The 24995-nt window shown below is 45.9% G+C and overlaps 1 protein-coding gene across 3 annotated transcripts in view; it reads right to left on the reverse strand.

Moving 5' to 3' along the window:
- Nucleotides 1–24995, reverse strand: part of MNAT1 (MNAT1 component of CDK activating kinase) — a 123901-nt gene that overhangs the window by 98301 nt on the left and 605 nt on the right. The window contains exon 1 of one of the 3 annotated variants that reach the window (XM_048066010.2): nucleotides 6880–6905. The exons of the other annotated variants lie outside the window; for them this stretch is intronic. Coding sequence (XP_047921967.2) covers nucleotides 6880–6890 — 11 coding nt within the window. The 5' untranslated portion in view covers nucleotides 6891–6905. Of the gene's footprint in view, nucleotides 1–6879; nucleotides 6906–24995 lie in introns of those variants that run through there. 3 annotated transcript variants of the gene reach the window in all.

A 24995-nucleotide genomic window follows, 5' to 3' on the forward strand; every position in this document is an offset into this window, starting at 1 on the left:
ATCATACCTTTGTGTTTGTCTGACCTTAACAGCTGATACAATAGCACAGAAGAAAACTAAAGAATAAGCATTCCCAGTTTGTCTTTTTTCAGATAGCACGTGCAATTTAATATGTACATAATATGGATATCTACTCTATAAGCATATTAAAAAGAATCTCTGGTAAAAAGTATGTATTAGCTGATGCATATTTCTGTACACCTTGTGCTGTGACATGGCTTAGCTCACAAGTAAAACAAGTTTAGAGGGACGACATCTCAGCAGCAAAAAGTGGTGGTCGTGATTCAACAAGTTGTCATTCCCTCCTTATCATCAGTCCAACACGGCCTTAGTGAGCAAACTGCTTCCCAAACTGCTGGCAGTGAGGCAGACCGAAGGCCCCAGCAGCCTCTGAATAGTAGGGACTCGGTAGTATTTTTGTTGTAGACAGCACTCAGGTTTCCCTGACAGGTGTAGGTAGCTTTACATCATATCCTAATTCCCTACTGGAATTTCAATTGATTCAGCCATTCTTAATTTCCTGACCTAAAGCACTGTACAGAACAGCTTGCTAAATCTCTGTTGCCTTTACTAAAACAGTGTGAACAGCTGAACGTCAGAGAAGGAAGAATGATCTCTGCTCAGCCCTTAAATACCTTACAGAGCTGACTCTAAATTATTGTTAACATTAAACTGCAAAAAGCTCATCAAAAGAAAGACCCAAGAACATTTTATTGCCATCTTGCATCCACATTCAGATTTAATCCTTGAAGACAGAAGCCTGGGCAAGTATCTTTTAAAATAAAAGATATGCATTAAAAAGAAAAAAATCATTTGCAAACAGTGAAAAGTTTATCTCTGTTTTTGAAAATGTAGACATAAAGCGTAAGAGGTAATCTTTGACATGCCAGATTCGTATCAAAAAACTAAAAATAAATCTAACAATTCATGGCTTGCTGAACAAATTCACTTCAAAATAATCACACAGACAAACAGGGCTGAAAGGGACCACTGGGGTCACTGCCTGCATTTTCACGCAGCCAGGCACTTGACAGTCCGGGGAAACCTGCAGAACGTCTGCCCCAAAAGGGCCACAGGCCACACAGAGAGCTCTGCAACCCAGCATCAGGCTTCTGGCAAATATACGTATATTTTTGTGTAACCTAAAATAGTTGAAGGAGATGTAAAGTATGAACCCCAAACCAAGTAAGGCATTCTCCTGTCGCAACAGGTCACTTATTTAGGAGAGGTGACACTGCTGGAGCTCCTGGTATTAGCATCCAAGGGCCCTACACATACGAAGTTACAGGCTTGCTTTTCGTTTCTGTAACCAAACAGATCTTAGTGCATTTTTTTCACAAAGCTTCTTTATCTCACTGATCCTCATTTCCCTCAGTATACCTGCAAAGGAAATACTCTTGAGAAAATCCCCACAGTAGCAATTCCAACAGCTCCCCCCCTCCCTCATCTCATCTGGGAATCTACTTCCTACCAATTTTTAAGGGTCATTCCTCACTCCATTTTCACATAATCCCTAAACAACCATTATCACATCTTGACTCAGCATGAGATAAAATATAGACTGTGCTTCGTAAACAGTGGAGACCTTAAGATTACATTCTTAGTGGGACGCAGCACGATAAATATTTCAGGGATGTCTTGAAATACCCTACAAAATACAACATGTGGCCAGTGGAACAAGTCTCAAAACCAAATATATTTTGACTTATTAAAAAAAAGGAGAAAGGAAAGCCCACCAAAACCTCCTCCCCCACATCCCACGCTGGCCATTGAGCAGGTCAGGCTGCAACTGATCCTGACCTACTTAAAGCCTGGGAGGAAGCATTTTTTTTGCATTGTAAATTTAATCACTCAAAAAAACTTTTTTCCTTGGGCTTAAAAATGAACAGCAACTGCTATTTTAAAACATATTACATATTGCTATTTTAATATAAGTTGGTGAACATTACTCAAACTTTCTGAAATTAAGTCTTACGGTCACACTCAGTGCAAGTACTTCTAGAGGAAGGTATTAAACAAAAATAAGGAGGACGTGTCAGACCTTTGTTAGCTACGCTGGCATCTCAACCATTTCCTACAGATTGTAGGGAATAAAAACCCAGCCCTATTCCAGTGAAGCTGGAGGTAACTTCAAAGGTTATCAAACAGGACTCAAAGTAAGCAAACACTTTACTTGCCAAAGAGGTAACACAAACTGTTCTTCCGAAGTTTCAGCACGTTGCAGACTATTTAATCATGGTTAAAATTTGTGCTGTGCATCTATCCCCTTGCTTGAGGGGCAGAGATGAAGAGAGTTGGTTGCACAATATGGGAACAAGAAGCAGGACAACATATGGATGATCAATGAGGCAAAAGCAAAAAAAAATACTAATAATCTATTTTATCAAGATATATTATATTCTCGTTTGTATTTACATCTGCACCCGTTATGCCATGAGCCACACAGATCAGAACAGCCCGGTGTTGTTATTCAGCGGTGGATGCACGCACTTGGACAAGAGACACAGGGTACACGGAGGAAGACGCACGGCTGAATCCCCATATTCATAAGCTGATCACATTCGAATTTTCATCAACGGTTTGAAGTAAGATAAATATCCACAAGTCTGTTCTTCATTACACAGAGCTCCTGCCATGCACAAGCACCAAGCTCAGAGCACAGATCCACTGGGCGCTTGTGTGTGGCTCTTATTAGCGTGCACAGAAATAGCTTGGAAGAAGTATTTTTAGGTGTCTGTTTTAGCATAAACCCCACCTGCCACCCTCTGTAGAGCTGGCCCATTTTGCACAATATTTTTGTACGTTCCAATCTGTGTAACATCAACTGAAAAAAAAAAAGTTCTCAAAATTTCCATTCCCACTTCAGACGGCACCATTTTCAAAGGCAGCTGAAATACACAGCCAACCCAAACCCACCGTTATCCCAGGCTACAGCTGCAAACAAGGAAACAACAATCCCAAGACACAGATGATCAGTTCTGGACAATATTTGAGCCTACCTGTTTTACCCAAACATCAGCTGAGAAGCACTCGACAATGCTGCAGGTTCTCTCATAAACACCACGCTGCTCTGTAATTACACGAGACCTGTGCACCTACTCAAAAGCGCTGTTGTATTAGGGTCACCACAGCTGTGTTAAAAACATCGTTCGTGGTCCGACAAACAGGGACTAGTATTTCCTTATCCATAGAAACCATGCAATAATAGCTTGGTATTATCTAGCAGTACTAAAAGCAAATTAAAAACAAATCAGGGGAGTATACCCTTGTGCATGCACCCCTAAAAAGACTGAAAGCCTCTGAACACAGAATTTTGTTTGGTTGTGGTTTTTTGTTTTGTTTTGTTTTTTGTTTGTATGCTCCTGGACATATTTAAATAATAATCTTACACAGAAGTTGATAAGTTTATTTCTTCCACCTCCCCATCCCCAAATCAAAATAACTACTTCACCAGGGAATTTTTGATTCTGCAGACCCTCCAAGAAAGCAACAGCCACCCTAAATTCCAGGGTGACCATCAGCCTGGGTGACCCAGTACAGAAACCCCAAAACCCAAAGGGTAAGTTGTTCAGAAAACACAGGATCCCTTCAGTTTCTAACACTGTGGAGGTGCCCTCTTAACACCGACCGCCTTCAACCTTCTTGGCCAAAGCAGACTTTGTACACACAAAAAAAATTCTTGACTATTAAATCTCTAAGGAGATCCCAGACAGTGAATTATTCACTGTCATCATTTTGGGGAATTACATATTACTGTGAGTTATTGGGCTCAATCCTGCAAGCTTTATGCACCAACAGCCATTAATGTCCCACAGGGACAGGCTGGGCAAACAAGGCTCCTTCCACAAGGACCTTGGGACTACTTTTCAGAACTGCTGGGTGAGGTTGTCCCTCTATATCATACCCCTGTCCCTGAAATGATCCCCTTGAAACTAACCCACGTCCTTAACGTCACAACTTTCATCTAAACGCCCATCCAAGCTGCATCCAACCCTCAGAACCCCAGGCACCATTTCGGCTAGAGGCATAAGGCCTTCTACCCTTCACCAGTATTTCCCCCAAGAAACACTTCGACGCTCCCCGCAGAGCGATCATCTTACCTACTTCCACAAAAGACGTAAGCCAAAGGGATCCAAACATGAGAAAGCTGGAGGTTGTGGATACCGAAAGCGACACGTGGGCTACGAGCCATCGTGCAGCCAGCAGCCAAGCGCTGAGAAGAAGCCAAGAGCCGCGGGCAGGGGCTGCAGCTGGTGACCGCCGGTGCCATTGCGCAAGGGCAGGATTGGAAAAGGAGCCGCAAGCAGCCTCCTGCCTCCGCAGGGCATCAGCCTACAGAGGGCAGGAAACACCACCCTGGATGTTTTTGTTGGAAAACCCTGTAAAACAAGTTTGGTGACACCCACTGCAGCATGCCCTGAATCCGACGCACGGATTAACCAGTCGAACAAAATTCCCTGGTGAAAAACACGCTACGGTTGGGTCGTGAAAATTCAGAGAGCAGGCCACATTGCCAGAGCGACTGACCTCGATACAGGAAGCAACACACCTCTGTTTGTACTGGCGAAGCATAACCATCACCCGCTGTCCTCCCACTACCACCTTCCCCTTTGTCATCTACCTACCTGGGAGGCTGGAGGGGGGTGCGCCAAAACTGCAACCCTGCCGTCAGGGATTGATGTGGTCATTAGAACAAAAATACACGCGTGAGTGAATTCGGTGATCCTACAGCGTACAAAAGGTTCTCCCTTCTTTTTCCCCCTTTTAGGCCTTCATGTGTCACCTTATGCTTCATGCCCTATCACCGCCACCCTGACATGCTGAGTCTTCAGAACTATGTTGTATTAAAAATAGAACGCATGACTCAGGTGGTTTAAGGAGGTATATGCTTACTCATAAAAAATACTCCCTCCCAAAAATATCACCTCTGATAGCAATTTGTGTCACAGTCTGCAGAACTGCCAAGCAGTTGGCTGCAAAACTTTCAAATGACGGAACTGAGGCACCTGCGAAATACAACATTTTCTTTAATGCTGATTTTCTGTAGTTCTTACTAGAAAGTATGGGGCAGGGAGGGAATATCCTTGCTGATCAGCCTGTATGTAAACGTAATGCACCTGAACACCAAGATGATCAATCTCCGCCTTTGATCTGAACGTGCTCACGTGGAAGAAGGACCTTCTCCAACACGAAGCGCAGAAAGGGCATCTCTTGGCGGCCTCTCCGTCTGGTCCAAGACCTGACAATACCAATTCTCACACTCACTTCTCGGGCCAGTCCCCCAAAGTCACTCGGATGCAATCACGCTGAACTCTTATCAAGACTCCGTGGGTGGAATTAAGCCTCACTCCTAGACTTTAACCGATAAAGTGTTAAAACTGTGGGAATGCGCATAATAAAGGTAGCTTAACTGTAATTGCCTAAAGAAGTGAATGCACTAATAAGATAATGGCATGTTTTGGTTCTGCTAGCAAGGCAGTCATTTCTCACTCTGGGCACAGAGTCAAACAGAGCAAACTGTCACCAGCACCTGCACCGTGCCCCCACCTACACAGCAAACAGTTGACACTGAAAGGCAAACCCGTGTGACTCCTGCACGGCAGCTTTTAGCAAAACCAGTTTCAAGTGAAGCTAAATGGTCCATTAAATGACCATACCAAAAGTTGCTCTTTGTTTTTGACAATATACAATTAAGTCACTTTTTCCATCCCCAGGGTACCCACTCGAGAGGCATGTTAAAACTCAAAGCCTCACCACTGGCTGCGCAACCGTTTCACAGCCTATACACACTTTGTAACTTACTTTTTTTCAGACATAACATGTCAAAAGTTGAATATGTTCAGGTCTTTTTTACTATAGGGGAAAAAAAAAAGGTCCAATCCTCCAGGCAACTACTCCTGGAGAGGAGAGCTTGCTTCACAGCCCGCTGGGAATGGAGGTCAAGGAAAGCAGGGAAGCAAAACTTCAATATCTGGTGGGCTTCAAGGATGTTTTGGACTCGGCTTCATACTTCTCATTGGAATAGTCCCACAGGCATCACCAGCGCACAAAACCACTCTGTTCATTACCATTCACAGGATCAGGCCCTCCAAGACAAGGGCCTACTGACAACACACAAACATCTACTACCCAGAAAGGAGAAAATTCAAAAAAACAGATCCAGACACCTGAGAAGATTCTTATTAACCCTAGCAGCAAGGCCATACTTACACCAAATATTGTGGAAAACTGGTCGGGAACTACTTCTTACTGGTTCTTTGCTACAGAAATAAATATTCCTGAGTTCTTGTTCAAAAAGAAAGACTATAAAGGAGTAATAGATTATTAAAGGGAAACTTGAGCACTCTCTCAGAGAAACGAGAGCCCAAACTTGACATAAAACTCAGCACAAAAGGCTACAGCTCTGCTCCGTTCCACTAGCAGGGGTCTTTCCACCACCAGGGAAACAAAAAGTATCATCTGTCCGCTGTGCTGGAGGAGCGACCATTAAATTCACAGAGAGCAGAAACAAGGAAAAGAACCGCACGGCCCAAAGGCCTGGCTGGAGAAATGGAGCCTTTCATTCCCTGTCCTGGGGCCTCAAGGATACATATTTGTGTTTTTGGTACCCTGCCCAAAGACGCTCACCCTTGCCTGCCCTACCTGAGGATCACCCTGCTGCAGAAAGCTTCCTGTGTATTTCACAGGCTGCTGATGCCACCTGGGGAAAATGCGTCAAGCCAGTCACTCCCAGAGCATTAAGGAAAACCGGTTAGGAGACAAAAGCCTTCCTCAGCTAGCAAGAGTGTTTACAATCGCGCTGAATGCCAGAGTGTGTCCGAGCATGCCAACTTGAAAATAAGTCAAGCACCTGGACCTCAGCACAAAAGGCTGACTCACCTGCATGGCATCTATTATCCTCTGAAGAGACCCCAAGTTTGGCGCTCCAGGGACACAAAGTGCTTTCAGGAGGCCGATGGGAGCATGACTTCTCCACCTCCTTCTCTCCACCTGCGCGCAGGGCAGACAAAAGCTGCGGGATGGCTTCCCAGGCTGAGGCACAGACGGACCTACAGACACGAGCTTTCATACGGCACAAACGTTCCCCGGCACCAGCCCACCTACTCTAATCCAGGGGTAAAAAAGAACAGCACGGAGATTAAGAACCACAAATGCAATTGCTTAAACTCACACTCCAGGAAGCTCTAACACTAATTTTGTTCCCCATCCCACCCTGCAACTCCTGAAAAAACAATGCATTAAACAGAGCAAGCACTTTAGTATGAGACACTGTGTTAAGCAAGTCATGATGAAAGTGTGCTTTTCTTGTTCACATTTTATCCTCAAAGTTGTTTGCTTTTCAGACTACAGCTAACTCGAGGACATTCCCTTTCCCTGTGCAGAACTATCATGAGCTGGGGCTGCAAAGTTTTTTTTGGCTACTACCAATGTGAAAGCTGCTTTAGAAAAGCAAGCAAAAATAATGCTTGGTGATGACAGCTATGATGCACCAAGCATCAAGCTTGCTTCGTGGTCATTCCCAGCACCATCAAAACACATTTTGCTTTGCATCGCCTTCACTTCCATTTACAGATAGAAGAAAAATACACAAAATGAAAATCATCACTCATATGAAGTATGGATTGTGCAGTGATCATCCTCCTGAGCAGAGCCTCCTGCAAGCACCTCATTCACACCAGTGACAGTCCTAGACGGCCAGGGTAAACCGAATCCCCCTGCCCGAGCTTTGAAAGGACTACAAAGAGACCTGAAAACTCTCGTCCCACCTCAAGGAGAAAAGCTGTATCCTCCCCAGCACAGCTCTTTTCAAATTGCAGCACTTCTAGTAATCCACAAGTGATCCTTTCATTCTCAGGAACATAAACTTTACATAATATGAAGAGACAGTTCCTTGTGATTTGTTTAAGCTAAATCCAAATCCAAGCTATACGGTGTTCGAGCAAAAGAGAAACGGAGCCTCTGCATGCTCAGGCTGTCAAGTAAAGCAAACACATTAACTCCCTCAGTATGTATTGGGGAAATTGCGTGGGATCATCCAAGATCAAAGGTTTTTTCTGCATGGCTGCCACATACCTCCGTGGCTACTTTATGCTGTACGACTGCTATGAGGACAACCATTCTCCTGGCACGCTGCTGGAACCAGCAACTATGAAGCATGTGAGCATCGCATATAGAGACGTATTTATTTATTTTTGCCAGCACTGCATATGGCTACACAATTGCAAGGTATGGCCTAGCCCCACAGTAGCTTATTCTGCTTTTAGATCTGTGCTCCCAAAACAGCACAGCTGCCTGGGAGCAGTACAAGGAGCTAATTCAGTTGAAAACAGCTGAAGACCCTAAGCTGGATCGCCTCCCTGAACTGGCTCACCATTCAATGTCAAAAAGTAGGTAAAAACACGTGGATTGGGCCAGCCATGTGACACTGGGGACATCTGGACTGCAATTAGCTGGGGCTACCATGAAGACTCAACGGGAAGTCACCACGTGTGGCCAGTCATTCTTTGTTTTTACCAAGCCACCGCTCATCTTCTTTCTCTCTGTCACCTTCGCACATGGCATGGCCAATGATGTCTTCATGTACACAGCATAAAATTATCTTACACTAATGAAGCCAGTCACATAGCTTGTACCTTCTAGAAGCCAAGGGCAAGCAGGGACGATACCACTCAAAAGGCAGGATCGCAGACGCTTGGCAAGGCGCAACCTCTCTGTTCATGATTCAGCTTAAAAATGCCGAGACAAAACCTGCACACAAAGGAGCAGGTCTGCCAAAGCGTCTCAGAAAACATAAAGGACCCATAGAAAAGATACCAGGGGGGGTGGCCACGCTGCAGGTTTTTTCTGATAGCGTCCTCGATGCTGCTTATCCCCATTTTCTCCCTGTACCTGCACTGGCATCGCAGCTTGCTGCCTCTCGGGCGTGCTGATACAGCTGTTTGGGGAACTGGGACATAAAGCACAACAGAAAAAAATGAAAGAATGGGGGCAAAAAAAAGAGATACCATGCCCCCAGTAACCCCATTCTTTTTTAAACTCTGCTGTTTCTTTTTATACGCAGTTTCCCTTCCTCCAGGACCAAAACTTCAGTTTTAATATCATGTAGTAGCACTGAGATGATTCTGTGGGTTAGCTGCCCAAACACTGGGTTATTTAACCTACCCGTCATCTGAGCTCAAGGCTGTAACGCAAAATAAAACCTTTAAAAAACTCCGAAACTATACTGCAGGGCAAAGGTGAAATATAATTACCTTAACAAACGCAAATACCTTTTCTGGAATGCCTGATCGCTGCTCAGAGGATCGGCACAGACTAAGTTCAACACTTTTCATTACGAGGCTCTCAAATGGCTATTTTTGTTTGCTGTGGAAGCAGGTTGTTTGAAAACAAAGGGTAGCTGGCAGAAGTTCTGACACTCCCCTTATAGCACACTTCTGAAATGTAGAGATCGCTGTAAAATCTTGGTTATTCCTCTCATCAGTTACGTACGCTTTTACATCACAGGAGAAATACACAGGCACAGAAGGGTTTGTATCCCGAGTCATTTAGCACCATAAAAAAGGAAGAAATTAATGAGTCTGTTATTCATTACAGCTGCTCGATAATGTCCAGTAAGTAACTGGTTCATCAAATAAAGATGAAAATGTTCTCTGAATACGGTACAAGACAAGTCCTTGCAAGATGAAAAATAGCGTTCTAGGCGAACAATCGTGTTATCGTACACGCAGGGGAGCCAGCTAAGACTGAACAAGGAAACCTTTTTCTGGCATTTTCTAACTTCTGAGAGCAAAACTCAGTAACAAAACATGGAATGTAGCTTTTGTGTACAGTTTTTATATACCTCAAGATACTCCAGGCAAAAGCACTCAAATCAGCTTTAAAGCACCTGAAAAAAACCTGCAGAAATTAGGAAAGTAAATATTAGTTTTACTAAGGACATTCCTCCAAATTTGGAAAAAAAAAAAAAAAAAAGAAAAAAAAACACTTTTCTACTTTTCTTATCATGAAATTAAGTTGCATTAGTGCATTTGTTACAGACCCTAGTAAAAAGTTGACCCAGACAAAAGAGATCATGCTTCAGACTGGCAACTAAAATATCTGGTGTCACTCAAGTGGAGATGAGAGAGAGTCATTTAAGACCTTTGAGCTGGTAATATCATTTTTTTTAAATAAAAACCAACCTGTCTATCTCAATCACCTTCACTCTCCACCGTTAATAGTCCAAGCCAAACACAAAAAGTGACTCTGTTAAGACAAATTCCTTATTTAAGAGAAGTTGATAGCAGTAAACTGCATTCAGTAAACAATTTAACAGAAGTGTGACCATCAGAAAAACTGATACGCACTTTTTAAAAGTGAAAATAAATAGTATGGTTTTGATCATGAAAGTCATTGTCACATGAGGAGTCTCACTGTTCCTATGGACTACTTGCACAAGTGAAACTACGCTGGTATTCAAGCACCTGATGATCTGAGCCCAGCTTCTGAAACAAGTCTTGTTATGCAGTTCTTTTCTCTGTCCTACTGTTTTCTGCACGGCTAGGAAACAAGCATTTTCACTAGGAATTTGTATTTTTTTTAAATTAGCCACGATAAATTCAAGAAACACACAAATCTATATGCAGTGGAAGTGTCCATCATTGATACATATGTGACGTTGCCCAGCAGCTCCATTAAATGCCTAAAGCAGATGAGGTACAGCGAGTGATTTCACTTTCCTGCTTCACGAGACATCAGATTTACTTGCCCGTACCAGATCTCTTCTATTAGGGACAGAATCTCAAAGCCTTAAAAATCAGGCAGGGCAGAATTCAGAAGGTGAAAAAGCCATATTCTTGCAGGGATGTGCTCGAGGGACCGGGAAACCACCAGGGCCAGGTACTGCAGGGACTGCAGGCTGCAGCGCATTTGCTGCAGCTTCCCCTGGCAAGGGCTTAAAGCACGGCAGGACAGAGCAGGCTGAGGAGCCAGAAGCCATCCTCGCTGGCTGCGGGTGACTGCTCAGAGGCTCGTGGTGAGCCCGTGCTCTGGCAGCTGCGAGGACACCGGCCCCAGAGCTGCACCTACCAAGAGATACCGGCCTGACAACTCCTCTCGGTCCTCTCTGTGGGGAAGCCACGAAGGTCAGGTGTAAGGTCTTGCTAAAGGCTGAAGAGAATCCTGGGGCTGCTACACATACCTGACACAGAGAATATCCATGTCACACGCTCAGCAGACACTGTCCTGTTCCACCTGCAAGGCCACTAAAAGACGCGTTAAATGTTGGATTAAAAAAATGTGGGAGAACATCCTGATTAGCCCTGATAGCGTAATGCACCGAGTAGATTAATGCAAGAAAATATGAATAGCCAAAAGCAATCAGGACACTAATATATGCTATGCAAGCATAAATTTATCTTGGTATTAAAACAATCAAGATTAGTTAAAATAAAACAAAACACTTTACTAGATTAAATATAAAATCGCATACTGCTGGGAAAGGGCGTGGAGCAAATACCATTCTCTACGTTGCCTTTCATATTACTATATGTATTATATGTAGTGGAGAATGGTTCTGGTTATTAAATTTTATGTTTCTAGATTCCATGGCATCACGTTATATATGGCCTTTTTCTGCAATTAACCTCCAAAACACAAATTAAATATTAATGGCTAAACGTCAATTATGATTATGAGAACCAATAAAAGGACCATAAATTAAAATAATGCAGATAGACCAATAAAGTATTTGCACGTCATCAGAACAGTGCGTTAATGTTTTCCTATTCTAATTGAAAATGTAATTACGCATTCATAGGTGGTGTTATTGCATAAAATTTGGTAAACAATACCATCTTTTCAACGTTATGATCCACTCCCAGCGAGCAAAACAAGCCCTGTTGGGCTGCTAGGCTGGGCTGGGCGAAGCAGCATTATCTGATGCTTCACAGAAATCTTCTTTGAGACTGTCCAGAGGGCAGTAGGATGTTTTCACAGTTATTCCTAGACTATTTCCATCTTCTGTAATTAATTATACACAATTCTATATTTTGCTCTGTATTACCAGCTCTCCCACACATACAAGAAAATTTTCCCATTATTGTACTTTTTAACTAAGAAACCAACCTTAGGCTGGCTAAGGGGAAAAAAAAAAAAACCACCACGCAGCAGAAATACTTAGAAATGTCACTCAGACAACAGCCTCATTGCTTTAAGGTCACTGCTTCTGTTTCCTCGGGCTGGTTTTTATGAAAAAAATAGAAGTCTGAAACAAAACATTTTCAGCCAGCTACCAAACGTAGCCAAAAGCCAACTGAAACAGCAGCTGTTCGACGCGGAGACGTACGCCAGCTCCCATGCTTTACCACGCCGGTCATCAATGGCTACCTTACAAACGGTAAGTGACACGGGACGTGCTGTTCGCAAACAAATCAGATTTATGGTTATATTCAGCTGTTCCTGTTACCTGAAATTAGGATTAGAAGCTCATTAAATATGAATACGTTTCAGAGAATGCGGAGGCACTGTGCTGTATCGATGAAAGCTTCATTAAATTTTCAATGATGGAGCTGCTTCTATATTCGCGAAGGAAGGACGCGGGGTAAAGAGAACCACGTTGGGGCAATTCTCCTCCGGGCAACTTTGCATCTTTTTACTATCAGTAAGAACCACGTGATTTTGAAATAAAATATCGGACTAATTAGGTGTCAGACAAAGTGATTGTGGTCCATCACGTTCAATGATTGATTACTTTCAGATCAGCATTGACCTCGTAGATGTTTGCCAATTATGTAATTGATGCTCAAGAACAAGAGCATGTTTCTGGCAGAACACCAGAAAGGGGATCTGAATGATCCAGCTCGTAGAAAACACAGACTCTGTGTGGGTTCTCACCTAATGATGCAGATGTCTTTTTGAACTATCCACTTCAAGATGTAATGAGAGTTTGGGAAGTAAAGTCTTACCTAATAAATAACAACTGCTTTGCAAGTAGAAATGTAAGACTGTACCCAAAGCAACACAGCCTTAGTTTTGCTGCGAAGACTGAAACCAAGAGAAAGGTCAGTGACAGAGAACGTAAACTAGACCCCAGCCGACCTACTTAACTCTAAGGCTACCGTAAGTCAGTCAGACAATTAAAGTCTCCCTGTGTTACCCATAACCAAGCCACGCAAATCCCACTTCAGAAGCGAGAACTGAAGCCTGATCCCTCTTGCGGTCGGCGCTCCGAGACGAACTTCTCCCTTCGGAAGGAGGTGGGCACCCAGGCTGTGGCCCTGTGCCCCAGCTCCGCTCACTCCCACTCCCCTTCTCAACCCCTCCAGGCCTCGGTGCCGTTCCTCCAACACACCCGCACGGCAGTCGGCCTGGGCACTGCCTTTCTTCCCTCGGAGCTACGCGCTCGGCCTGCCAGGAGCTGAGGTGCAGGGCTGCTCTTCCCAATCTGGCAGGACCTCTTTCAGCCCTCTGGGAAGGCAACGCTCAACTGATGTGCGCGCAGACAATGCCATTTTATCCTCGGCCCTTGTTTATTCTGCCCCGTTCAAATCCTGCTTCGACAAGTTTACTTTTTCCCTTCTCTCCAGTTTTGCTTGGCATGCAGAGCGAGCATAAAGTGACTGACCTCCTCCAAAATCACCAGGAGGCAGCGTTATCCCCACATTACCAGATAAGGAAACTAAGCCACGATAATGCCTGAAGCATGCCCAAATTTCACATTCCTGATTTGAGAGTGATCAGCATTAGCACTCTGTAGGATTGCCTCTGCCTGAAGCCCAGCTCCCGCGGAGCGCAGGAGCCTTTCGCACAGCCCGCGCTCCCGCGGGGCAGTCTGACCAGCAGAGCCCCTGGAAACACCGGGCTGCGGGAATTTGGCCAACTCCGGGGCTCTGCAGAGCATCTCTCAAACCCCAGGTGTGCTCCGACCCCAAGTGGGAAGGCTAGATATCAGTGCCAACCCCTCCTGTGTGCTTCCTTTTTTTCCTCACCCATGACTTCTTGATCCAGGCACGGCATCCTTGCTCGGATAGCATCCAACCCTACACCTACATCCCTCCCACAAACACACGTACCCGCTGCCCTTACCTCTGGTCTTCCTGTAGCCCCCCCAGTGCATCTGTCCTCCCAGAGCCTCGCTCCTCCTTCCTCCATGGATCTGCAGCTCCAGTTCTTCCTCACTCCTCCTCTTCCTCAATCCTTCCCCAGCCATCACTTCTCTCAGGTCCTCGTGCAGTCATCCCCTGTCTCCAGCCAGGTTCCCCTACATCTTTGCTGTTTCCTTTACTGCCACAAGGTAGGATGGGAATCGGCCTCCCCTTTCCACTCCACTACAAATATCCCAGTTCCCCCAGAGCCGTCCCAGTCACACGCTCCTTGCAAGAGAGAAGGATCCTCTCCAAAATCTGTCTGTCGGCAGCAAAGGTTCCCAAACGGACCCCAAAGAGTTCGCATTCCCTAACCTCATTCCAGTGAAGGCGTCTCACAGGGGCTGTGCACAGAGGCATCCAGACACTGCCCACATGGCAGCAGCTAACTCTAGCCGCGTCTGCTGTTCCTTCCTGTATCGCCTTTCCCCAAAACCAAACAGACAGAGTAGAAATCGAGGATTTGCTTAGCAAAATTTTAGGTCAGGCTTTGTTGCAAGACTGGTAACAAAAAGGTTCAAACAAATACAGTGACGCTAGACTAAGCCTGACCTCCCCAGCTCCCAAACCGCTCCAGCACTGCCCAGCTGACAGCATTGACGGTGACACCACGTCACCCTGGCATTGCCCTCAGTCCCAAATAACGCCCTTCTCTCCCTTTGCACGACACAGTCATAGCACAGACTGGATGAGGCTGGAAGGGACCTCTGAAGATCACGCAGTCCAACCCCCCTGCCCAGCAGGATCACTTCGAGCACGCTGCACAGGATGGCATCCAGGCAGGTTTTGAATATCTCCAGAGCAGGAGACTCCACAACCTCTCCGGGCAACCTGTCCCAGTGCTCTGTCACCCTCACAGCAAAGAAGTGCCCCCTCATATTGAGCCAGGGCCTCCATCCGGTGCTCCACTCCTCTCATCATCTTCGTAGCCCTTCTCTGGACTCGCTCCAGTAGCTCCATGTCCCTCTGCACTGGGGAGCCCAGAGCTGGACACAATGCTCCAGCTGAGACCTCAGCAGGGCTGAGCAGAGGGGGAGGATCACCTCCCTTCACCAACATCCCCAAACTATCGGTAGGTCCCCCAAAACCAGGGGCCCCTGGGGATTTAAGGGCAGCCTCTCATCTGCAGGTCACAGCAGATCATTCCCAGGGTTATCCAGCTGCACAACTGCCACCGACACCAGCCAGGGTGAGTAAGGACTAATTTATTTATTTTTGGTTTTCGTAAGCCTGTAGACAGCTTCTCTCAGAAGAACCTGAACCCTTCTCTTTACACAAGGCTACTCGTTTACTCACTCCAAAGATTATCTAGGCATCAGGCGCACATGCAGGGCGCTCAGCTCCTCATCTCCACGAAGACACCCATTTTTTTGGAAGGCACACAACACACCGCCAGCAAGGACGACGAAGCCGCCACGCGTTGGTCTGCCTGGGCTTGCCGGTGCCAAAGAGAGGCCTTCCTCCTCGGCCCGGCATCGCCAGCAGCTCCGTGATGCAGCCTCCTGCCCGGGAGACCCAACGCCTCCCGCGTGGCTCAGAAACCTCGAGGTGACACCGCCACCGAACCTCTCCCTCGCCTTTTGCTGTCTAGGAAAATCAGTAAATCCCTGCAACCCCAGCAGACGGACTCACAGCCCAGCCACATCGCTTAGCATTAATAAAAGCCAGGGAGCAGCACAATCTTTGGGCTTGGGAAGCCGGGCCTGGGGAATTTTAAAGAAGCCGACGTGCTCCAATTAAGCCGAGGATTCTGCAAACGCTTAGAGGTGTATTTAACCTCAGTGCCGCCCATTGGAGCAGGACTGTGGTAACAGCAAAAATCATTATCTGCGTGTTTCCCGACTCGGAGCCAAAATATTTATCCGACCAGATTACTCGCTCATCATTCAAAACCAAGTAGCTGTCATTACGGAGGCCAGTCCGCTCTCAGGGCTAGTATTTATGACTTTTATTACGGCCAGAGCGGCCTTCTCGTGAAGCAGCACCCACTGCCCCCGGCGTGTCAGTGAGCCCACGAGGGAACTGGCAGCGAGAAATGTGCCCACAGCACCAGCGCAGCAGCTTGTCCCATGGCCTGTCGCTATCAGGGAGGGTTTCTTCTTTTTATTTCTTAATTTCCTAACCAGATCTGAACACTGGAGCACTCGATTCAATTTCCAAAACGCTGACCCAGCTTTACTCCAAACTTTACCTTCAGCTGTCCTTGGGACAAAAAAAAAGCAGAAAACCCAACCAATGCCTCAAACCAAGAGCCCACGGACACAGCTTCTGAGTGTGGCACTGTCAGTTCTGTCTAAAAAGTCACAATTATCCGAGACATCCTTTTGCAAGGACTCAGGAAGATATTTGCTTAAGTTCATAAACGTTAAATCCATGCGTACCACTCATCAGTGCTTTAGAGCTAATGCAACCACACCGAAGTCAAACGCCCTTCTTGCTCACAAACCCACAGAGAATTATTAGCTTGAATTAGAATGCAGTAGGTGCAATTAAAAAAAAAAAAGTTTCTAATATCTAATCGTTTAAAAGGCTTTCACGCTTGCCTTCTTTTTTGATAAGTAATTTTACCACGGGGATTTCCCGTGTGTCCGTGCCGGCCCCCTACCATGCCGGACATTTCTCACGACTAACCCGACAGGGCAAGCACTTACCCAGGGGGGTAAAAGGGTTAAGTGTGGCTGGAGATGCCTCAAGCCGGGCATCAAATCCATTAGCCTGCTTCACATCTCAAGCAGCAGATTGAGCCAGACCAAATCATCAGAATCAAGGAAAAAAAAAAAAAATGACTTTTCAATTGACTCGCTGGAGATCCAGGACACAAACAATAGCTTGCCTTCTGCCAAGGTTGCCTTTCAGAGCAGAACCACAATTCAAATTTCCAGAAATGCTTATGAGGAACGAAGATTAGAGCTCTGCAAGCCTTGCTGTGTGGACAAAAAAAAAGTGTTACAAAGCAGACATCCCAGTTGTGAGCTCGACAGAAAAAAAAAAAAAAAGATAAGATTTTCTAAATATTTAAGTTTTAAAACAAAAGGAAGAATCTAACCAAAACACTGATGCCATTTCAACAGGAGTATGAAGGCCATGATCCAGAGCCAAATTTAAAAGCAAATATTCACTGTCAGAGCCGGATGGCAGAAGGAAATAACCTCTTGGGTATTTCAGCAATGATTTAATTACCTCCCATGAATAAACTGGAGAGACTCTGGAAGAGTAATGGGATGGATCAGAGTCCAAAGACCATCTAATCCCAATTAATAAAAACAGGAATAACTCCAAAAAGATGAAGAAAGATGACCTAGATTTGTATACCCTAAGAATTCAGGGGAAAGGAGCCTGCTTTCTGAGGGAATGCATTCAGCTAAAAAAATATAAGTCATTTGCTTCTTCCTTCGAGGATAAATGGGCTACGATCATGCAACTATTTCAAACCAGCGGCAGTTAACCCAATTTCCCATGGTAGGTCTGATGAACACGAGTTAAAAACTCCCCGATGTGTCTCCCAGCTCACCCAGAAGAAACACTTGGAACAAAGCACTTCACCTAGTATTTACTGTTGAAGTCCTGAAAGCAAAGCAAGCATTTTTGGGACCACACAAAGTTCCTGCTCCGGGGCTACGCGCAGCTAAAAACCTCAACTTTTGAGATGTTTTTTGGGCTTTAGCCCACCAAGCCCACTTACATTTGTTCATGCAGGCAAGGACCCACGCCCAGGAACCTCATTTGAGACGTGATACAGCAAGTCACAAGAAAACAAGCAGACTGAGGGAGACAAACCAGAGCACCTGCTCTCCGAGATAAGGCAGCTATTCGGGCGCGCAGCCTCACAACGCGGCGCACGCCAAGTTCAGGCTGCCGCAGCGGGACCTTCTTCAGCCCTGTCCCGCCTCGCCTGCGGACGCCCGTTCCTCCAGGTTACCTCGTGCCACCTCCGATGCCTGCCTAACCTTCCGTAAGCCACTTCAGCTCACTAATCCCGTGCAAACATCACCGCAGGAACCTAACGACAGAGCTGCTCGTTTTGTGCCAGGTTGGCAAACCGGATCCCCGGGGCAGCAGAGCCTGCAGCCACACGCACACCGCTAAGGTTCAGCCAGCGCTACTCACGCCGCTAACACTCACGAGCCCAAAGCTCCGCTTCTGAATGATCCAGACAGGCAGTTTTGTGCTACGGCAACAGGTTCAAGTGCTCCAAGGGATGCTGGCCAGGACTAGCACCAGGCAAAGCAGAAGGCGGGTGGCCAGGAGCGGAACTCCCTGGGCCTTGCAGAAGAACAGCACTGGCGTCTCTGCCAGGAACAGGACCCTGGTGGCCTTAAAAAATCATCATCATCTTCATCGCCATCATCCAACACAGCAAACTTCTAGGTTACAAATGGCAGCCCTGAACACAACATCACTGTGCTTGTGTATCGTGATTTAAGATGCATTGTTCCGAAAAAAAGTTTGCTGAACAAGAATCCAACACATATTTAAATGCTTAATTCCCACATACCTGAGTTAAAACTACAGGTTAAAAATTGACAGCTCCTCACTGCCTACCTCTAATTAGACTTCTTCAAACTCGGTTGGCTTAAACACGGTTTTATGTTCTTTTCCACAATCTCCAGGGCTCCCCCCCATCCTAAAAGAACGGCATTTTCTTGAACCACACTACAGGGAAGAATGCAGCGGGAGGCCAAGAGATCCTTTCACTTGGAAGGAGATTAAACGCTATGATTCCAAACTTTTTTCCAACGGCTCCAGCCCCACATGTTGGCATGAGACCCCACTGCGCTGAACTCACTGGGGATGCTCCTACGTGCAACTCCTGGAGAATTTGACAGCCACAAAACTCCGAATGCTCCTAACATTAAAATAAATAAGCAAATAATGAAACCCGTTTCTTCATTTTAGCAGCCGTTAGCACCGCAATTAGAGTTCTCTGAGGATGCACTTACCCCCTAATGAATCCCCGGAAGAGCCGTAACGGGGTGCAGGGCAGATTACAATCCCCACGGCACAACCTGGTGAATTGATGTCTCCCCTGAGCGGCACAAAGCTGGGCCTAGAGATCGTAAGCGTTGTTGTGCCGTCTTCATTTTGGAGCCTTATTAAAAAATTAAATGAGAAATAAACACATCTCCCTCTGGGAAAAGGAGAAAAAGAATTAAATTTTCATCAGGAGCCTAGACAACTTTCCCCGAGCCTCTTGTGGACAGGAAGACAACAGCAAAAAAGTTTATAATCGAGCAAGTTCATTAACCACCATCTATGATTGCAGCAGTACATGAGTACAAAGCCAAACACTCCGTAGGGGCCAAAGCAGCAGAAATTGAGCAGCAGTTCCGTGCAGAGGCTGCTCTGGTGCTGTGCCCCTGCCTCCCCAAGATGGCAAGCCCAGGGAACGCTTTGCAGAGACAGCGCAACAGCTGGCTGCCACTAGGGAGGGAAGGGAGCGCCTCTGCTTTTGGCAGCCTGCAGGCACCATCCGCATTTTCTCCCTCCAGCTGGGACGGGCCACCGGTAGCTGGAGCAGCACCCCAGCCCCGAGGAAGGAGCTTTACACACCAGCTTCCCTCCTCCTCCTCCCTGGAGCGGGCAGTGGGACAACAAAGCTGAGCCAGGAGCCCCAATTAACTCCTTTTTTACCTAAGCCTTTTGTGCCTGACTGTTGGGGACCATATGGTCCAAGTTTACAGCCAACAGTAAATTTCTATACCCAGCCCTGTTTGCAGCAACTGCCTTAACATTCTTTTAATGCAGTTTTGGGTGGGTGCATTTCCTTCCCTCTCTCTGTAAGTAAATCACCGGGATATGCTTACCCTGCCTCCTAAAACTCTGCACAGGCAACAAAAATCCAAGCAGGCCAAGCAAAAGATAATTCACGGCCTCGGACGAAGCCAGGTGGATTACAACTCCGTCGGCAAGCACGCCCCCAGCATCTGCACACTCAGAAGAGGCACTGGGAACCATCTGAATTGTCAAAAATCGTCACGCGTGCACAACAGGCTCTGGAACACAACCTTTAAACGAAGGCAAAGCCATCGCTGCACCTCAGGAAGTAACGCGCTGCAAAACCTGAATCAAGCGCTGCTCCGTTATTAGACACGCCTTCCCCCCTCACAAAAGCATCTTTAAAGCCAAGTATCTGATGACTTGAACCTCTGTTAGACTTAAGAAAATAAACTTAAAAAGACATTCATTATTCCTGAACCGAGCATTTCCATACTAAGTCCCATCTTAGAACAACTTTTAACTGCTAATTTATCATCCTCCCTCCTGGTGACAGGGAAGATTTATAGTGGAAAAGGCTTATTTAACAGCACTCTAATGCCAAAAACACATGGTCTTACACTTTTTGTGATATTGGACAAGAAGCAATAACTAAGGAAAATACTAAAAACCAACCCCCCCAAAACCATTCCCGTAGCCGTACGGCTTGGCGCGGTTCCGTTGGAATAAACTACGGCGGGGGCCCAGCTCGAAGGATGTTTACAGCAGAGACCCCACGTCCGATTTCATCCTCCCGCACTCATCTGCTCACCCCTTATCTCCACCGTGCTGCTTATCAGCACACCGGCCCCTGCTCCGCCACCAGCGGCCACAAACACATTCCTGAGCCCCTCCGGCCACCGGGAACTCAGCAGGAAGGGGGAAGCCTCCGAGCTGCTCAGACACTGCGTCAGGCTCCCTGAACATACGCAAAGGACGGAAAAGAAGAAATGCCGTCTGCACATATAGGTCCTGAGATGCAGAATGAATTTCTCGGCAGGGTCTAGGGCACAGTAAAAGAGAGATGGGAAGCCAACGCAGGTCCTATAACACATAGTACCTACTCCACAGCCCCGGATCTGAGAGGTTTAAAGTGACAAAGCGGGGAAGGGGAGAAGAACGAGCAGCAGGATCACCAAAGCACAGCACTTCAGAGCAGCAGGGACCTTCACTGCAGGCATCTGTCAAAAAAAAAAAAGAAGGAACAAACAGGACACACATTGCCCAAGAAGTTCTCAAACACTTTGAGATTAACTTTGTTTATACAAGAGGTGGGAAAAGAAAGCTATGGAAGGAAGGCTCTTGTAGCGTTACTCCAACCAAAGGAAGGGAATTGGCTAAGAACGTGAAAGCAGAAACAACTTGGTGACAGAAAGCATGAAAAGGCACCACTCGCCATTCTTCAGGAGGGCAAAATAAAGAAAATTAACTAACGGTAAAACAAGCTATCTGAAACCCAAAAGAAGATCTGAAGTGTACTGACAAGCCATCTCAGCCAAGTATAAGCCCGTTAATGACTTGAAATTCAACAGATTTTGCACTTTCTCCGTTTTGTACAACTCCAAGTAACTGAAGGTGATGAAGAGAACAGCACAAACAACAAAATACGAAAGGTCAAAGCATTAGGAAAAAAACTAATGGAGGCAAGCCTCTAGGTAATATGAAAATATTCCTCCAGGATGCACGTGGTGAAAGAGGGAGCAGTTGAAGTAGGAGCGCTTTAACCCATGGCTCAACAGGAAGGAAATCTCCAAAGGACTCGGGGTGTTTTCTGCATCAGTCTTCCCCAAGTGAGATGAACTGGCTAATGAAGCTGCTACCAGCACGAAAGGAGCAGGAACACAAGCTAGAACTGGGAGACACGTTAGAGCAAGTGCTTCACACCTCCCAAACCAAGAGACCAGAGTCAGGACCCAATGTCTCGTAAGTATTTATCAGTAAACTTCAACTAGAAAACACAATAAAGGCAATACAGCCCTGCAGGCTACTTATGAAACTTCACCTCTGCACTACATTCAGGGGTTACCGCATTACAAAAGTACTGCAAGGTTTCCAAACCTGGCAGACGAAACAATACACACCCTTTGAAAACTGAGAAAGGCAGTTACCAAAGATCAGCTCTGCTCTCCACATCAAGTCTGAAGAAGGGCAGAAGCACCTACCTGTACGGAGCAGGAAAAGGAGCGGGCAGGGAGCGGAGAGCAGAGCAGCCCGGCTTGCCGCCGGTCCCCAGGATGATGCTGGAATAGGATCAGACAAGCACCTATCTCCCGCGTGCTTCAGATAACACAGCACTTAGGAGCCAACACGCCGTTCAAGAACAAGCCGTACCAAAGGAGAATAATTTCCTTCAGTGACAGAGTAGCAATGTAGATAGGGAAATGCCAACTCGAGGCAATATAGTTTTGATTTAGTGGGACTTTTGACACTTAAATTGACAGTCATATAAACTGAACAAATACGGGACATGCTGGAGTACCGAGAGATTGCTAGGAGCCCTACCCAGAGATAAGTTATCATTATTTCAGTCAGAGAGAAAATAGGTAGCGAGCATATTAATGTGGCTCTAATCTTTTTTAAGTCTCCACTACTATAAAAAGTAACTCAAGGAAATAAAGATTATTTAACAAGGAACTTTCTGTAGGCAACTCCGTGTTCTCCTCCGCCTCAGTTTGATTTCTTATGGCTACAAGCAACAACTTTGAACATCTCCCAGACAACACCTTGTCAACAAATTGCGTATTATAAAACATCAGGACAGAAAGGTTTTGTTTGCTTAAGTTAACAGACGGCATATAGCTGGGACAACTGCAAGCACTTTGACGGACGGGCTCAGAATCTAAAGTCACGTGAAGCAAGTGCAAAAATCATCTGAAATAATGTCAAGTTTGATAAAGCGAACAGGTAAGAGCAGTCAGCCGCTTAACAACTTGGAAAGCACGGTTAAACACAGCTCTGCACAGAGAGATGCTGTGTGGTGAGGTGCTAAAGAATCTGGGGTTTGAGCCAAGTATAAATCAACGCATATCGCCGGAAAAAATAAAGACATGCATAGATTCATCTGTCCTACCGAGATGCATGAAATGCCAGTACCATATGCAAGGCACATGAAATAATTTTGACTCTGCCTGTGGTTCTGAGGACTCTGAGGATTATGTCCATTTCCGAGCACCCCAAGAAAAACACAAACCAAGGGGAAAAAGCCTTGAGAAGAGAAATAAGCCGGGGCCGCAGAAGTAAGTGAAATATCACTGAAGGAACAGGACTTAAGTGTGGAAAACACCAAAGAGAAAGGCCCCAAAGCATGCAAAATGTTCCTGCAAAAGAGGTATAACAAACGCTTCACAAGGTAAAATGCATGTTAGGATTCTTACATGCTTAAGTTACAGCAAAGAAATTTAGATTAAGAATCGGGAGAAGTATCTTCAACAGTAAGAAGAGCAAACTACTATAAAAAGGGTAAATTCCCACCACAAATTTATGTTGGCTCATTTGCTTTGAAAATAAGTTAGACATTCTTTCCCTGTGGCAGAAACATGGTAAATTTATGAAAGAACAAATGCCAATTGCCTCCTTTTACCCCTCATACTTCACTTGCAGGTGTCTCCACTGAGCTTCCAGCTTCGAGACCAGTTATTACGAGAACACACTGGCCGTTACCAAGAAATGACTTCCAGTATGGAGGCTTTGTAACATCATATGGAAGTAATAATAAATACACGTTAAAGGCGTTATTAAAAGGATATTTCAGAGGGAAAGTGACCCGCTTGAACCACATCAAGACGGAGAGTCCTTGATTTCAAAGAAGGTAACGAAATCCAGAAATCCTGCTTACACAGTGACTTCAACGTTACCCTCAAGGGTAAAGTGGAGCTTTAAAGCTGTGGTTCCCTGCTGCAGAGCCCCCCTTTGCTGGGAAGGTGCGGGTGGGACTAGCAGACCTCACCAGATCCAGGCAGGGTATGTCTGGCTCTGCACAGACCCCTCCTGGCAAGCACCCAGGCTGGCCCAACCCAGGGCCGCACAGATTCAGACCAGCTCTGGCCTTGGACAAAAACAATTTCAAACGCAGAAGTGCAAACAACAAGAGCTGGAAGGAAGACAACAAGAGCAGAGGAAGTCCTTGAACAGCTGGGAAGAAACAAGGAAAGCAAGGCAGGGACATCAGTCCCAAAGAAGATGTCAGCAGCTGGACCCAGAAAAGCACAAAACATGACTAATTTTCTCAAGCAAAGCTCAGCTACAAAAGAAAACTCTGAGAACCAAAGGAGAGCAAACTGAAACATGCTGTCCTCTGCTGGAAGTGGCTCTGGAGGAGCTTGAAAGCAGAAGATCATGAAGACCACTAGTCCTTTGATCTTCACTGGAACAGAAGATAGAAACATCATTTTAAAACTGCGCAGCCTTGCCCAAACGCGGCTGTTAGCTTTTGAACTCCAGCTAACGCTGCACTTTTACACAGCCAGCACTGCTGTCACCACAGGGGCACTCCTGCTGCTCCCCTCCTACAACAGCGCGACCCGGGGAGCATCTGCTGCTCTCCCACATGCCTTCCCTGGCAGCAATGCAAGTGCTTCGTGGCCAGAGGATGGGATCGGGGAACTGCACTAAAGCTAACCCTTTATTTCATAACTACGTAGACATACGCACGTCCTCTGTTGCAATCCAGTTCCTTCATCCTGATCGCTTACAGGGGTTGTGCACATAGGGTTAAGTAAAGGTTTCAGGCTGTCTTTTAAACGTAATTCACGCGTGGTTTAAAAACAAGCATCTCAACATAAATGTCATGGGAAAGATGAAGAGACAACAAAAAAGAAAGGGGTGCTACTGCAGGGGGAGACTTCTATCACATAAACCTAGAAAGAACTTGAATAGCACCTTTACAATTTCCACGGAAAAGAAGAAAGACCTCCAGATCCGAAGGTGAATGAGTGCAGACATACATTACTGAGCTAATTCCCACTGCCGGCTGCAGCTGATACAAGCGTTCATCTTTGGGGAAAAGGAAAAAGAAGCGGTCACAACCCTGCTGTTACAAGAGATAACGTAAGAACAAACAACGCAGGCGGCACCGGCTCAGAAGAGGCTTCTCCACTATTTAAAGCAGCATCAACCCTT

Source organism: Anser cygnoides, chromosome 5 (genome assembly GCF_040182565.1).
Source record: "Anser cygnoides isolate HZ-2024a breed goose chromosome 5, Taihu_goose_T2T_genome, whole genome shotgun sequence".
Lineage (NCBI taxonomy): Eukaryota > Metazoa > Chordata > Aves > Anseriformes > Anatidae > Anser > Anser cygnoides.